The 15,601-nt window shown below is 41.3% G+C and overlaps 1 protein-coding gene across 15 annotated transcripts in view; it reads left to right on the forward strand.

Moving 5' to 3' along the window:
- The window catches only part of MIA2 (MIA SH3 domain ER export factor 2), a 96,907-nt gene that overhangs the window by 22,039 nt on the left and 59,267 nt on the right, over nucleotides 1-15,601 (forward strand). For 2 of the 15 annotated variants that reach the window (XM_019983435.2, XM_019983444.2), the window contains exon 1: nucleotides 5,945-6,686. The exons of 6 other annotated variants lie outside the window; for them this stretch is intronic. In XM_019983435.2, coding sequence (XP_019838994.2) covers nucleotides 6,624-6,686 — 63 coding nt within the window. In that variant the 5' untranslated portion in view covers nucleotides 5,945-6,623. Of the gene's footprint in view, nucleotides 1-4,411; nucleotides 4,623-5,609; nucleotides 5,640-5,736; nucleotides 5,869-5,943; nucleotides 6,687-15,601 lie in introns of those variants that run through there. 7 more of the 15 variants (XM_019983443.2, XM_019983438.2, XM_019983441.2 and 4 more) reach the window with 7 other exon arrangements.

Raw genomic sequence — 15,601 nt, forward strand, 5'->3', positions numbered from 1 at the left:
TTCATTTATCTTATTAGGACTCAAATGTGCTCCTTTTTACGGTTGAGTAATATTCTATTGTATATATGTACCATGGCTTCTCTTTACGTTCATCTGTTGATGGACATCTAGGTTGCTTCCATGTCCTAGCTATTGTAAATAGTACTGCAGTGAACATTGGGGTACATGTGTCTTTTTCAGTTTTGGTTTCCTCAGTGTATATGCCTAGTAGTGGGATTGCTGGGTCATATGGTGGTTTTGGAGAAGGGAATGGCAACCCACTCCAGTACTCTTGCCTGGGAAATCCCATGGACAGAGGAGCCTGGTGGGCTATAGTCCATAGGGTTGCAGAGTTGGACACAACTAAAGCAACTTAGCAAGCACACACATGGTGGTTTTATTCCCAGTTTTTTTTTTTTTTTTTTTTAACAATCTCCACACTCTCTTCCATCATGACTGTATCAATTTACATTCTCACCAGTAATGTAAGAGGATTCTGTTTGCTCCACACCTTCTCCAGCATTTGTTTGTAGATGTTTTGATGACAGCCATTCTGACTGGTGTGAGGTGATATCTTATAGTTTTGATTTGCATTTCTCTAATATTGAGCGATGTTGAGCATCTTTTCATGTGTTTGTTAGCCATCTGTATGTCTTCTTGGAGAAATGTATGTTTAGGTCTTTTCCCCACTTTTTGATTGGGCTGTTTTTCTGATATTGACTTATATGAGCTGCTTGTTTATTTTGGAAATGAATCCTTTGTCAGTTGTTTCATTTGCTATTATTTTCTCTCATTCTGAGGCGTGTCTTTTCACCTGGTTTATAGTTTCCTTTGCTTTGTAAAATTTTTAAGTTTAATTAGGTCCCACTTGTTTATTTTTATTTTTATTTCCACTACTCTAGGAGGTGGGTCGTAGAGGATCTTGCTGTGATTTATGTCATTGAGTGTTCTGCCTATGTTTTCCTCTAAGAATTTTATAGTTTCTGGTCTTACATTTAGGTCTTTAATCCATTTTGAGTTTATCTTTGTGTCTGGTGTTAGGGATGTGGGTTCAATTCCTTGGTCAGGAAGATCCCCTGGAGGAGGGCTCAGGCAACCCACTCCAGTATTCTTGCCTGGAATATCCCCATGGGCAGAGGAGCCTGGTGGGCTATAGTCCATGGGGTCTCAAAGAGTTGAACATGACTGAAGAGACTTAAGATGGGGTGAGGAAGTGTTCTACTTTCATTCTTTTACGTGTAGCTGTCCAGTTTTCCCAGCACCACTTATTGAAGAAGCTATCTTTGCCCCATTGTGTATTTTTGCCTCCTTTGTTAAAAATAAGATATCCATAGGTGCATGGGTTTATCTCTGGGCTTTTTATCTTATTCCATTGGTCTATATTTCTGTTTTTGTGCCAGTATCATACTGTCTTTTTGATGACTATAGCTTTGTAATATAGTCTGAAGTCAGGAAAGTTGATTCCTCTAGCTGCATTCTTCTTTCTCAAGATTGCTTTGGCTATTTGGGGTCTTTTGTGTTTCCATACAAATTGTGAGATTTTTTTGTTCTAGTTCTGTGAAAAATGGCAGGTGGATTCTTTACCAGTGAGCCACCAGGGAAGCTTGAAATCTCCCAATTTTTAATTGCTGGCAAATATTCAGATTAAAAAAAAAATACCATGCAGGTCAGACAAAATGTTCTGTGGGTTGAGTTTGGCCTACTAGCCATATTTTTTAACCTCTGACCTAAGTATCTGATCAGATCAGATCAGATCAGTCGCTCAGTTGTGTCCGACTCTTTGCGACCCCATGAATCACAGCACGCCAGGCCTCCCTGTCCATCACCAACTCCCAGAGTTCACTCAGACTCATGTCCATTGAGTCAGTGATGCCATCCAGCCATCTCATCCTCTGGCGTCTCCTTCTCCTCTTGCCCCCAATCCCTCCCAGCATCAGAGTCTTTTCCAATGAGTCAACTCTTTGCATGAGGTGGCCAAAGTACTGGAGTTTCAGCTTTAGCATCATTCCCTCCAAAGAAACCCCAGGGCTGATCTCCTTCAGAATGGACTGGTTGGATCTCCTTGCAGTCCAAGGGACTCTCAAGAGTCTTCCCCAACACCACAGTTCAAAAGCATCAATTCTTCGATGCTCAGCCTTCTTCACAGTCCAACTCTCACATCCATACATGACCACAGGAAAATCCATAGCCTTGACTAGACGAACCTTTGTTGGCAAAGTAATGTCTCTGCTTTTGAATATGCTATCTAGGTTGGTCATAACTTTCCTTCCAAGGAGTAAGTGTCTTTTAATTTCATGGCTGCAGAGTCACCATCTGCAGTGATTTTGGAGCCCAGAAAAATAAAGTCTGACACTGTTTCCACTGTTTCCCCATCTATTTCCCATGAAGTGATGGGACCGGATGCCATGATCTTCGTTTTCTGAATGTTGAGCTTTAAGCCAACTTTTTCACTCTCCACTTTCACTTTCATCAAGAGGCTTTTGAGTTCCTCTTCACTTTCTGCCATAAGGGTGGTGTCATCTGCATATCTGAGGTTATTGATAGTGGTTATTAAGTATCTGATAGTGGTTATTAAAATGATTGGAAGAACAAACTAGATATATCTTTTGCAGATAGAATTCACTGGATTTAGTGACTGATTGAAAGTAGCAAGGAGAAAATGGAAAACAGGAAAATTTACCAGATTTCTAGCTAAGGTGACCAGGTGCCACTGACTGTAAGAGTATTTGTGAAAACTAGGCTTAATGACACATATTCTTGTGCTTTCAGAGGCTTCCTCCTCACTTTCTTTGGTGGGTTCCAGAGAGTTGACATTACCTAGTAAATAAGCTCAGAGAAATGATTAATTTACTCAATATGATTTGGTGTTGAAGACGTTGGTTAAAAACATTACTCAGAAGTCTGCTCTAGCATAGGAGAGAATAAAAACTAATGATGATGTAGTTTCTAAAATAGTTATAATAAAACTTTCAACTGCTTATTTAATTCTACTTATTAGTATGTCCTACTGACATAGCCCTTACTTGTCGTCTCTCCATAAGTTATACCAGTGAAGTTACTAAATTAAAAAATTATTGCTATACCATATTAACCTTTCATATACAGTTAAGTGCTTATTTAATATAGGCTGTGCTAAGTATGCTTACTTTTGTGGACTCAGTAAATTTTGTCAAATACATTTTATATGAACATCTTGTTTGAAATTCTTTAGACATGAAAATATTGACTTTAAATGTATTAATTATCTTGTGACCCTGGAAAGTCACTTATTCTCTGGGGAAGTCTCAGTTTAAAATTCTACTATCAGAGATTATATGACAGGCTTGACAGGTTATAGACTTGAGCTTTGTGTAAAACATTATGAATCAGTTGCCTGCATTTAAAATGTGCATTCATACAAAAATCTGGATTTCTGCATTCTGTTGAAGAAGTAGAAGACTGTAATACATAGTCTCCCACTCTTCTACAGCAACAAGAAGTTCAAGCTAAATAGTGCTTGTATTGAGTAGACATGCACTTTTTATTTCCCTACACTTATTTCAACTGTTTGGCCTCAATATGGCTTTAAGTTCATAATGTTTGGACTAAATATTCTGAAGAGTTCCTGTCAGACCAGGAATTTCAACAATCTTAATGTTCTAATAAGCACCCATAAATTTAGGTGAAATGGTTTCCTTTTTTTCTTGCCTAAATTGTTTCTATTTGTTGATAAGTTCAGTTAGATTTTGTACAAAAAAAAAGCTTTTTAAAAAATTAAGTAATAGGAATCAACACCACTTTTATCTACTTTATTTTATAACTGAAGGGGCTCTTTGAGTTCTAAGATTTATATATTCTTAACTAGAATGCTTCATTTATATATGGAATAAACAATGGAAATTACCCAACTCTTGTTCAACAGGTAGCTCCTGATTTAACATGTTTTGAGAACAAACTCTTACATCATTAGAGAATGAAGATGTGGCTCAGCATGTTTGACTTTCTTTTGAAAGACTAGATCTTATAGCCAGTGACAACTGACTGTTTAATTAAAAGGGAGTAACTAGTATTTATAGTTTAGCAACAGGGCCCTTTATAAGGGAAATCAGTTTCTGGATTGTGGACCAAGTTTACTGGTTAGCATGTTTCCAGTGTTCTTGTATGGGTTCTTGTAGCTGTCACAAACACTAACCGCATATGTTCTCCATTTCCTTTCAGGTAGGCCTATATAAGTGGCAAAATCCCATATCTACTTAAGGAGAACAAACTTTGAATGTAAATATGGTAAAAGTCATACTCTATATGAATATATGTTAAAACATTCAATTTTATTTTTATCAGTTACCTAATCCAGGGTTTCTCTTTTCAATTGTAGATTTTAAGAGAGTAGTACTTGCATGATATTTAAAGACAAAAATTGACCAGGAGTTTTGTCCATGAAATTAGATTATGGGTTGGTAGTCACAACTCCACCTATGGCACCCCTTTACCACACAAGTGTCAGAACTGGATCACCGTCATTGTAGAAACAGAAGAGTGCAGGATGTATTAGAACCTGAAATCTTTCTCAAAGATATGAGGTACTTATTAGAATTTTACTTACATATTAGGATATTTTAACATGAACTTTTTAAAAAATGGAATTGAAAGATCTAGAGGAAGAGGTAAGTTTCAACATGACTATTAAGTGTGTACAGAAATTAGGTTTGGATCTGGCATTGAGTTTAAGGTTTACTGTTTTTGCCATGGGGAAATTTGTAGATTTTTAAAAATTTTCATTTATCCTTTTGTTCCTGATCTATGTTTTTAATATTTGTAATGGTAATTACTGTTAAATTAGAAAAGGGCACAGACTGTCTCTGGGAGAGCAAAGGGACTTAAAAAAAAAATGTTTTAGGTTGTAAATAAGTCCTGAAAGCTGAAAGTAATTCTGGAGTTCTCTGAAAATGTTCAGATTTACTGAAGAATTTTCATTCAGTAATACAATATTTTGAGGCATACTTTGTTCTAAGACTCTTTTAAATTTTAAAGACAGAGTTTTAGTTTGGCTTCTGTTTGACTTAATAAGCTATACACATAATTTAGTTTGAGTATATACTGTCCAACACATATGAAGGTTGTGTAATACCTTAAATATGAGAATTATTAAGCAATTTCTGCTGCTCTTTGCTACCGATAGTTCCTGAAACTCCTTAGGCTGATGTGGCAAACGAGAGTTCGGAAAATCTAGGCGGCGTTTTGGTTCCGAAAATCTTCCACCGTGAATTGGACCATTTTTGGATTCTTTATGGCACAATGCTTTTGTTGCTGCTGGAGCTTAACGTTAGGGAAGTTTCCTAAGGAACTAACATATTGTTCAACTGTTGAGTTCTCTCAGGTGATTTGTTAAGGAAGACGTACCCGTTCCTTTCCTTTTCTTGTTGCTTCAACGAGGACTTCTGTTGGAAAATGCAGAGATGGGTTATAAAACCCATCTCTAAGAACAGATCCATCCCTGGGTATTTTATTCAACAGACCTAAATATAGGGTCCTAAATTTAGAGGGCAAGGTGCTACTTTTAGCTCCCTTTTCAGAGAACACGCGCCCAGCTGAGGTTCATGCGGGTTTGATTTGGCGTCTGGGTAACTAGGAGCTCATGGAGTTGAAGAGTTTTGCGCAGCAAGTTACCCCAGGTAACTCAGGTAAAAGTGAGTAAGCCCCTGGAGCCCTCCGCTGGGCACCGAAGGCCCGATCGATGTTCTCTTGCGTGGGAGAGGTTAAACTTTGCCCAGATCACAGCTGACCCGAGACGCCTTCCTGTCCAAAGTCCGGACACGGTTGGCAGGACGCAGAGGCCCGGGCCCCGCAAGCCATTTTGTGAGTGGAATGAAGACGGCGGCCGGTTTCCCTGGGCCGGCGGGCTCCCCCGGGGTACGACGCCATCAAGGCTTCTGTGGGGTGCGGACAGCAGGCTCTTGCAGGGCTGCGAGATGAAAGCGTTGGGGGCTGGGCTTGGGCCAGGCGCCGGCAGCCGGGCAGAGGAGGCGCGTCGCGCTCACCCAACCGGGCGACCCGGAGGGGCCTCCGGGAGAAGTCTAGCAGCCGCCAGCCCGATGGTGGGGATTTCTGGGCCATGGTCTTGACCTTCGCTGGGGATGTCTGCGGCCCGCGCTACAACTCAGGGCCGGAGGCCGAATCCTTCTCTTTCAGCCTAGAGCACCTCGATTTCCAAGGATGGGTGGCCTCTCTAGGTAGAGGGCCGGCCCCTTTAAGAGAGAAAGACAGGGACACGTCTACGAACCTCGCGCGAAGAAGGAAGGGAAATTAACTGAGTCCCCGCGACCCCGCCTCCCCGCCGCGGCCCGGCCGAAACCAAACCTCGGGGTAGGGTGGCAAGGAGAGTACAGATCGCAGACTCGCGCGGCCGGGTTTGAACCTTCGGATCTTAGGGACGCAAAGCGTAACCTGGGGTGGGTGGCGAAGCTCCCCGGGTGGTCAGCGTGGACGCTCGAGGCACGGCGGCGCCATTCATCTCCAGCACCCCCCTGTAGCCGGCTCCTCAGTGGTCTGATCCGGTTGCCCGGTGCAGGTTTGGGTTCCGGACCGAACGCTGCGTGTTCTGTTCGTTTGTTGTGGCTCGGGCAGGCCCTGGATACGGCTCCGATTGCCAGAGCAGCCCTGGCGCTATGGAGGGGCCCGGGAGTGCCCCTCAGCCGTACCTGGGGCTGGTCCTGGCAAAGCTTCGCTGGGTGAGTCCAGGCGCGATCAGGGTTACTTGGCCCAGGGGTCGCGGGTGCCTCCCGGGGAAGGAAGCTGCAGACTTTGGCTTTGGGGTCTGAGCCGCAGTAGTCGGAGGTCCTGAAGCCAGTTCTCACCTGCCGGCGGGCTGCGGCCTGTGTCCAGGGCACAGGTTCCTAGGGTACTTGGGCGGGTTCTGATGTGGTGTAGGGGGACCTGGAGATCCGGAAGGTGAAGAGAGCATTTGCTTATGCTTAGCAGGACTTTAGAAAGGTGAGTTTCCTAAAATGAATTAGCCTTTCGGTCATGTTATTTATTTTGATGACACGTGGTTTCCCCGACTGTGAGAAACTTGAGGACTGATCCTCTGAAATCAGTTCCTTTTAAATGCTGAAACTTCGCGTTGCTTGAAAGGACATCTAAGCCTGGACAGGGAATTGGGATTCTAATTCTGCGGTTTCTTTTAAGAAATAATGCTCTTTTGAGGTGCTTTACCATAAGTGAGTTTGTTCGTCGCTTCTTTCTATCTTGTTAATGTAAACGGTCGTGTTAACGTCAAGATCTGGAGATATTGAGCTCCCAGTGTTCACAATTTGTTTTTCGTTTTTTAAGGTTCAGTTTATAATCAAGTTGCAGGGATTTTTCTCAGTAACTGTTTACAAGTGTCTTTGTTGACATGTTTAGGGGCATGTCACCGTATTTAAAAAAAAAAAAACAAACTGCGTTAGAAATGTCAAAAGCCCCTTTAAATATTGGGGCAGTTACAATTTTTTGTTTCTTATTATGTAAATTAAAAAGTTCTATTGCGTTGATATTCACTTACTCAACCATAGTGTGTCTAGTGTCTGTATATGTATAAATGTAAATACAGATGATAGTTATATGGAGAGTCTAAGCAGACCAAGACGTAGTCTGGGCCACTGCTGTCATACTGTCAGTTAAGGGAGAGAAGACAAAAACAGTACAAGGTAGAAATGGATCAAGTCCTTACTGAAGCATACATAGTAAGTGCTGAGGAAATTGAGGGGTGGGAGAGAGCACATTTTCTTGAGTGATTATGAAAGCCTCTGCAGACTGAGTGAATAGCCTAAGCAAGCAATGAAAACAGCATGGTGTGTACAGCCGACTAGGAGCAGTGTTACTGGAGTGTAAAGCGGGCTCAGGGAGCAATATGCAGTGATGCTTGTTGGAGACATAAGTAGGTTCCAAGTGATGTAGGTGCTGGAGAGCCTTCAAAGTATTTCAGTGGTTAGACTTTTGGGTTAAATAGATCTTCCTGATAGAAGTATGTAGGTTAGATGTAAGAACAACAAAACGAGGAACACAGTGTAAGGGAGAGGTGACAGACTTGTCACATAGGATAGAGAAGAGGGTGTGCTCGTGCTCAGTCGTGTCTGCCTCTTTGTGAGGCCATAGACTATAAGCTGCCAGGCTCCTCTGTCCACGGGATTTCCCAGGTTAAGAATACTGAGTCGGTTGCCATTTCCTTCTCCAGAGGGAGGATCTTCCCGACCCAGGGACTGAACCTGCATCTCCTGCACTGGTAGGCGGATTCTTTACCACTGAGCCACCTGGGAAGTAGAGAAGAGGGTACTGAATGGGAAGTATTTGGGTAGCCAGATTTTGTGCAAGTTGTTCTACTGTGTGAACAATATCTTCACCTGGATGATTTTTTTTTTTTTTGGCTAAATACACTATTCTCACAAAACTAGCCTGGGGCCTAGGCTTGCACAACACTGCTCTACTTTTTAATTTTTTAGATAAAAAAATAATTATTGAGATATAATCAGATAACAAAATTTACCCATTTTGAATGCTAAATTCAGTGATTTTTTTTTTGGCGTATGTTCACTGCATTGTGCAAACATCACCACAATTTTGAAATACTTTTATCATTTTAAAAAGAAACCCCATCCTTATTAGTAATCAGTCCCAATTCTCGCCTCACTTTGTCCCTTCAGTTCAGTTCAGTTCACTCGGTTGTGTCCACCTCTTTGCGACTCCATGGACTGCAGCACGCCAGACTTCCCTTCCATCACTAACTCCTGGAACTTGCTCAAACTCATGTTCATTAAGACGGGGATGCCATCCAACTATGTCATCCTCTGTCATCCCCTTCTCTTCCTGCCTTCAATCTTTCCCAGCATCAGAGTCTTTTCAAATGAGTCCGTTCTTCATATCAGGTGGCCAAAGTATTGGAGTTTCAGCTTCAGCATCAGTCCTTCCAATGAATATTCAAGACTGATTTCCTTTAGGATGGACTGGTTGCATCTCCTTGCAGTCTAAGGGACTCTCAAGAGTCTTCTCCAACACCACAGTTCAAAAGCATCAGTTCTTTGGTACTCAGCTTTCTTTATAGTCCAGCTCTCACAACCATACATGACTATTGGAAAAACCGTAGCTTTGACTAGATGGACCTTTGTTGGTAGTATCTCTGCTTTTTAATATGCTGTCTAGGTTGGTCATAGCTTTTCTTCCAAGGAGCAAGCATCTTTTAATTTCATGGCTGCAGTCACCATCTGCAGTGATCTTTGAACCCAAAAAAATAAAATCTCTCGCTGTTTTCATTATTTCCCCATCTATTTGCCTTGAAGTGATGAGACCGGATGCCATGATCTTAGTTTTCTAAATGTTGAGCTTTAAGCAACTTTTTCACTCTCCTCTTTCACTTTCATCAAGAGACTCTTTAGTTCTTCTTCGCTTTCTGCCATAAGGGTGGTGTCGTCTGCATATCTGAGGTTATTGATATTTCTCCCGGCAATCTTGATTCCAGTCTGTGGTTCATCCAGCCCAACATTTCTCATGATGTACTCTGCATATAAGTTAAATAAGCACGGTGACAATATACAGCCTTGATATATTCCTTTCCCGATTTGAAACCAGTCTGTTGTTCCATGTCCAGTTCTAACTATTGCTTCTTGACCTGCATACAGATTTCTCAGGAGGCAGGTAAAGTGGTCTGGTATTCCCATCTCTTTAAGAATTTTCCACAGTTTGTTGTGATCCAAACAGTCAAAGGCTTTGGTGTAGTCAATGAAGCAGAAATAGATTTTTTCTGGAACTCTGTTGCTTTTTTGATGATAGAATGGATGTTGGCAATTTGATCTCTGGTTCCTCTTTCTTTTCTAAATCCAGCTTGAACATCTGGAAGTTCATGGTTAAGGTACTGTTGAAGCCTGGCTTGGAGAATTTTGAGCATTACTTTGCTAGTGTGTGAGATGAGTGCAATTGTGCGGTAGTTTGAACATTCTTTGGTTTTGCCTTTCTTTGGGATTGGAATGAAAACTGCCTTTTCTAGTCCTATGGCCACTGCTGAGTTTTCCAAATTGACTGGCACGTTGAGTGCAGCACTTTAACAGCATTATCTTCTGGGATTTGAAATAGCTCATCAGATTTGAAATTCCATCACTAGCTTTGTTCATAGTGATGCTTCCTAAGGCTCACTTGACTTCGCATTCTAGGATGTCTGGCTCTAGGTGAGTGATCACACCATCATGATTATCTGGGTCATGAAGATCTTTTTTGTATAGTTCTTCTGTATATTCTTGCTACCTCTTCTTATTCTTTGTCACTTCCACTGTATAATAATAGTAAGGGATTTGATTTAGGTCATACCTGAATGGTCTAGTGGTTTTTCCCTACTTTGTTCAATCGCTACTTCATCATCAATCCCTACTTCATAGCTTGGCCACCCCTAATCTACTTTATATCTCTATGAATTTGTCTATTCTGGACATTTCATGTAAATTAAATCATATAGTATGTGGCCTTTTGTGTGTGGCTTCATTTACTTATCACAATTTCAAAATTCATTCATGTTGCACTAGACATACAACATTTTGAATGTTCATTCATAGTTTAATGGATATTTGAGTTTGTGCTTTTTGACTGTTATGAATTATGCTGCTGTGGACATTCATGTACAAGCTTTTTAAATGAATATTTTCAGTTCTTTTGAGTGTATGCCTAGGAGTGGAATTACTGGGTCATATTTACTGTATGTTTAACTTTTGGAAGAACTGCCAAATTGTTTTCCACAATTGATGTACCATTTTGCATTCCTACCCTCAGTTTATGAGAGTTGAATTTCACACATTCTCTCCAATATGTTTTTTTCCTTCCTATACAGCCACCCTAATGATGAGTGTGGGCATCCCTGGTGGCTCAGTGGTAAAGAATATGCCTGCAATGCAGAAGCTGTGGGTTTGATCCCTTGGTTGGGAAGATCTCCTGGAGGAGGGAATGGCAACCCACTCTAGTATTCTTGTCCAGGAAGTCCCATGGGCAGAGGAGCCTGGCGGGCCACAGTCCTACAGTCCATGGGGTCACAAAAGAGTCGGACACGACTTAGCAACTAACAACAATGTAAAGTGGTACCTTGTGGTTTTGAGGCATCCGGTCCTATCACTTCATGGGAAATAGATGGGGAAACAGTGGAAACAGTGTCAGACTTTATTTTTTGGGGGCTCCAAAATCACTGCAGATGGTGACTGCAGCCATGAAATTAAAAGACGCTTACTCCTTGGAAGGAAAGTTATGACCAACCTAGATAGCATATTCAAAAGCAGAGACATTACTTTGCCAACAAAGGTCCATCTAGTCAAGGCTATGGTTTGTCCTGTGGTCATGTATGGATGTGAGAGTTGGACTGTGAAGAAGGCTGAGCACCGAAGAATTGATGCTTTTGAACTGTGGTGTTGGAGAAGACTCTTGAGAGTCCCTTGGACTGCAAGGAGATCTAACCAGTCCATTCTGAAGGAGATCAGCCCTGGGATTTCTTTGGAGGGAATGATGCTAAAGCTGAAACTCCAGTACTTTGGCCACCTCATTCGAAGAGCTGACTCATTGGAAAAGACTCTGATGCTGGGAGGGATTGGGGGCAGGAGAAGGGGATGACAGAGGATGAGATGGCTGGATGGCATCACTGACTCGATGGACGTGAGTCTGAGTGAACTCTGGGAGTTGGTGATGGACAGGGAGGCCTGGCGTGCTGCGATTCATGGGGTCGCAAAGAGTCGGACACGACTGAGCGACTGAACTGAACTGAACCGAATGACCGATAATGTTGAACAACCTCACATATACTTATTGACCATTATCTTCTTTGTAGAAATATCTATTCAGTTTTTTTTTTTTTTTTTTTTACCATTTAAGACATTGGATTATTTATCTTTTTACTGTTGAAGTCATAAGAGTTCTTTATACATTCACAATATTAGACCCTTCCTTATCAGGTACATGACTGGCAAATGTTTTCTCCCATTCTGTGGATTATATTTTCACTTTTTTGATGGTGACCTTTGAAACACCAAAGTTTGATGTTAAACTTTGATGTAATCTGGTTTATCTTTTTTTCCCGTTGGTTCTATATGCTTTTGGTGTCATATCCAGGAAACCATTGCTTAAAATAAGGTCACAAAGATTTACATCAGTGCTTCCTTCTAAGAGTTTTAGCTCTTACATTAAGGTCTGTGATGTGTTTTAAATTAATATTTATGTGTAATATAAAGTATAGGTTTCATTTCATTTGTTTGTAAGTGGATATTCACTAGTCCCAAAACCATTTGTTGAAAATACTCCTCTCTCCTCATTGATTTTGTATTGGTACTGCTGTTAAAAATCAATTGACCATAAATTTTTTTATTGAGATGAGGTTCATTTATAATATTAGTTTCAGGTGTAAAATATAGTGATTCAGAACTTCTATTATGTTCCACTTAAAGTTATAAAATATTAGCTATATTCCCTGTGCAGTATATCCTTGTAGTTTCAGTTCAGTTGAGTTCAGTCACTCAGTCATATCTGACTCTTTGCGACCCCATGAAGCACAGCATGCCAGGCCTCCCTGTCCATCACCAACTCCTGAAGTCCACCCAAACCCATGTCCATTGAGTCAGTGATGCCATCCAACCATGTCATCCTCTGTCGTCCCCTTCTGCTCCTACCCTCAATCTGTCCCAGCATCAGGGTCTTTTCCAATGAGTCAGCTCTTCGCATCAGGTGGCCAAAGTATTGGCGTTTCAGTTTCAGCATCAGTACTTCCAGTGAACACCCAGGACTGATCTGCTTTAGGATGGACTGGTTGGATCTCCTTGCAGTCCAAGGGACTCTCAAGAGTCTTCTCCAACACCACAGTTCAAAAGCATCAATTCTTCAGCGTTCAGCTTTCTTTATAGTCCAACTCTCACGTCCATACATGACTACTGGAAAAACCATAGCCTTGACTAGACGGACCTTTGTTGACAATGTAATGTCTCTGCTTTTGAATATGCTGTCTAGGTTGGTCATAACTTTCCTTCCAAGGAGTAAGCATCTTCTAATTTCATGGCTGCAATCACCATCTGCAGTGATTTTGGAGCCCCCCAAAATAAAGTCTGCCACTGTTTCTACTGTTTCCCCATCTATTTGCCATGGAGTGATGGGACCAGATGCCATGATCTTCGTTTTCTGAATGTTGAGCTTTAAGCCAACTTTTTCACTCTCCTCTTTCACTTTCATCAAGAGGCTCTTTAGTTCTTCTTTACTTTCTGCCGTAAGGGTGGTGTCATCTGCATATCTGAGGTTATTGATATTTCTCCCGGCAGTCTTGATTCCAGCTTGTGCTTCATCCAGCCCAGCGTTTCTCATGATGTTCTCTGCATATAAGTTAAATAAGCAGGGTGACAATATACAGCCTTGACGTACTCCTTTTCCTATTTGGAACCAGTCTGTTGTTCCATGTCCAGTTAACTGTTGCTTCCTGACCTGCATACAGGTTTCTCAAGAGGCAGGTCAGGTGGTCTGGTATTCCCATCTCTTTCAGAATTTTCCAGTTTATTGTGATCCACACAGTCAAAGGCTTTGGCACAGTCAATAAAGCAGAAATAGATGTTTTTCTGGAACTCTCTTGCTTTTTAGTGATCCAGCAGATGTTGGCAATTTGATCTCTGGTTCCCCTTCCTTTTGCAAACCAGTTTGAACATCTGGAAGTTCACGGTTCATCTATTGCTGAAGCCTGGCTTGGAGAATTTTGAGCATTACTTTAAATGGCAGCCCACTCCAGTATTCTTGCCTGGAAAATCCCATAGGCAGAGGAGCCTGGTTGGCTACTGTCCATGGGGTCGCAAAGAGTCAGACACGACTCAGCAACTTTCACTTCAGTTGACTTACTAGCGTGTGAGATGAGTGCAATTGTGCAGTAGTTTGAGCATTTTTTGGCATTGCCTTTCTTTGGGATTGGAATGAAAACTAACCTTTACCAGTCCTGTGGCCACTGCTGAGTTTTCCAAATTTGCTGACATATTGAGTGCAGCACTTTCACATCATCATCTTTCAGGATTTGAAATTAGCTGAACTGGAATTCCATCACCTCCACTAGCTTTGTTTGTAGTGATGCTTCCTAGGCTCACTTGACTTCACATTCCAGGATGTCTGGCTCTAGGTGAGTGTGAGTGATCACACCATCCTGATTATCTGGTTCACGAAGATCTCTTTTGTATAGTTCTTCTGTGTATTCTTGCCACCTCTCCTTAATATCTTCTGCTTGTCGTTTACTTTATGCATAGTAGTTTGTACCTCTTACCTGCCTCCCCTTGTCTTGCCTTTTCCCCTTTCCCTGTCCCTACTAGTAACCACAGATTTGTTCTTTATAACCGTGATTCTCTTTCTGTTTTGTTGCATTCATTTGTTTTATTTCTTAGATCCCGCATATAGTGATAATGTCCTGTGTCTGTCTTTGTCTCGCTGATTTCGCTAAGCTAATACCTTCCAGATTTACTCATATTGCAAATAGCAAAATTTTGTTCTTTTTTATGAATGGATAACATTCCATTGTGTGTGTGTGTGTGTGTATACACTACATCTTCTTTTTAAATTTTTTTAAAAAGTTTTTACTTTGTATCGAGGTATAGCTGATTAACAAACAATATTATGAGAGTTTCCAGGTGTACAGTGAGAAAGAGCTTGGCCATATATAAACACGTATCCATTTCTTCCCAGTATTGTGTGTCCAAATACTCCTTTTTCTCAGAAACAGAAATAATTTTAAAAAATTGTCATTAGTTGTGTATAGTGACGTCACAATACTGTGAGCTGGTAATGTAGGGAAAGGCAGAGGTAGAGATCAGGGTAAGGGGTATTTTTTTTTTTTTTTTTTAGAAAAGATTTAAGGTTTATTTAATACAGCTTAATGAACTGTAAATAGTATATATGGATCAGAGTTATAAAAAAGATTTTAAAAAGGAGAATAGATATTAAATGGTATTTTTCTAGCTAGAAATGGCCTAAAAAGGAAAGATTTGCCAATAGAGGTTTTGGATTTAACTCTGGAAAGACTCAAACCTGATCAAACTTCAGGTTGTTCTTAAAGGATATTTTTCTACTGTTTCCCTACCTTTTCCCTTGTTCTGTTTACTTCTGACTGCCCTGGGTCTCCGTTTCTGTGTCATGGCTTCCCCTAGTTGCAGTGAGCAGGGCTTCTCTCCATTGTGCGCAGGTTTCTCACTGTGGTGGCTTCCCCTCTTGTGGAGCAAGGCCTCTAGGTGATCGGGCTCAGTAGTTGTGGCGCAATGAGGTTAGTTGCCCCGTGGCATGTAGAGTCTTCCAGGGCTAGGGATTGAACCTGTGACCCCGGCATTGGCAGACAGATTCCTCACCATCCAACCATTAGGGAAGTCCCCTTTTACCTTTTTATGTGATTGAATAATATGTGGGGCCTGGTAACAAAATAAAAATAACCTCATTGGATGACAGTGAAGATGAATTGACCCAGAGAAAGGTAAAATACAGAAGCAGCTGCAAAAGCCTTCAGCTGTTTTGTGCTGAAGACTTGCTAGGGAAAGAAGTAATGGGGAAAGGCCATGATTACAGTATCGTGGTCTTTGGAAGACAAATAGTAGGAAGAGTTACCTCTAATGAGCACCTGTCCTCCATGTTTAAACAGCATTAT

Source organism: Bos indicus, chromosome 21 (genome assembly GCF_029378745.1).
Source record: "Bos indicus isolate NIAB-ARS_2022 breed Sahiwal x Tharparkar chromosome 21, NIAB-ARS_B.indTharparkar_mat_pri_1.0, whole genome shotgun sequence".
Classification (NCBI taxonomy): domain Eukaryota; kingdom Metazoa; phylum Chordata; class Mammalia; order Artiodactyla; family Bovidae; genus Bos; species Bos indicus.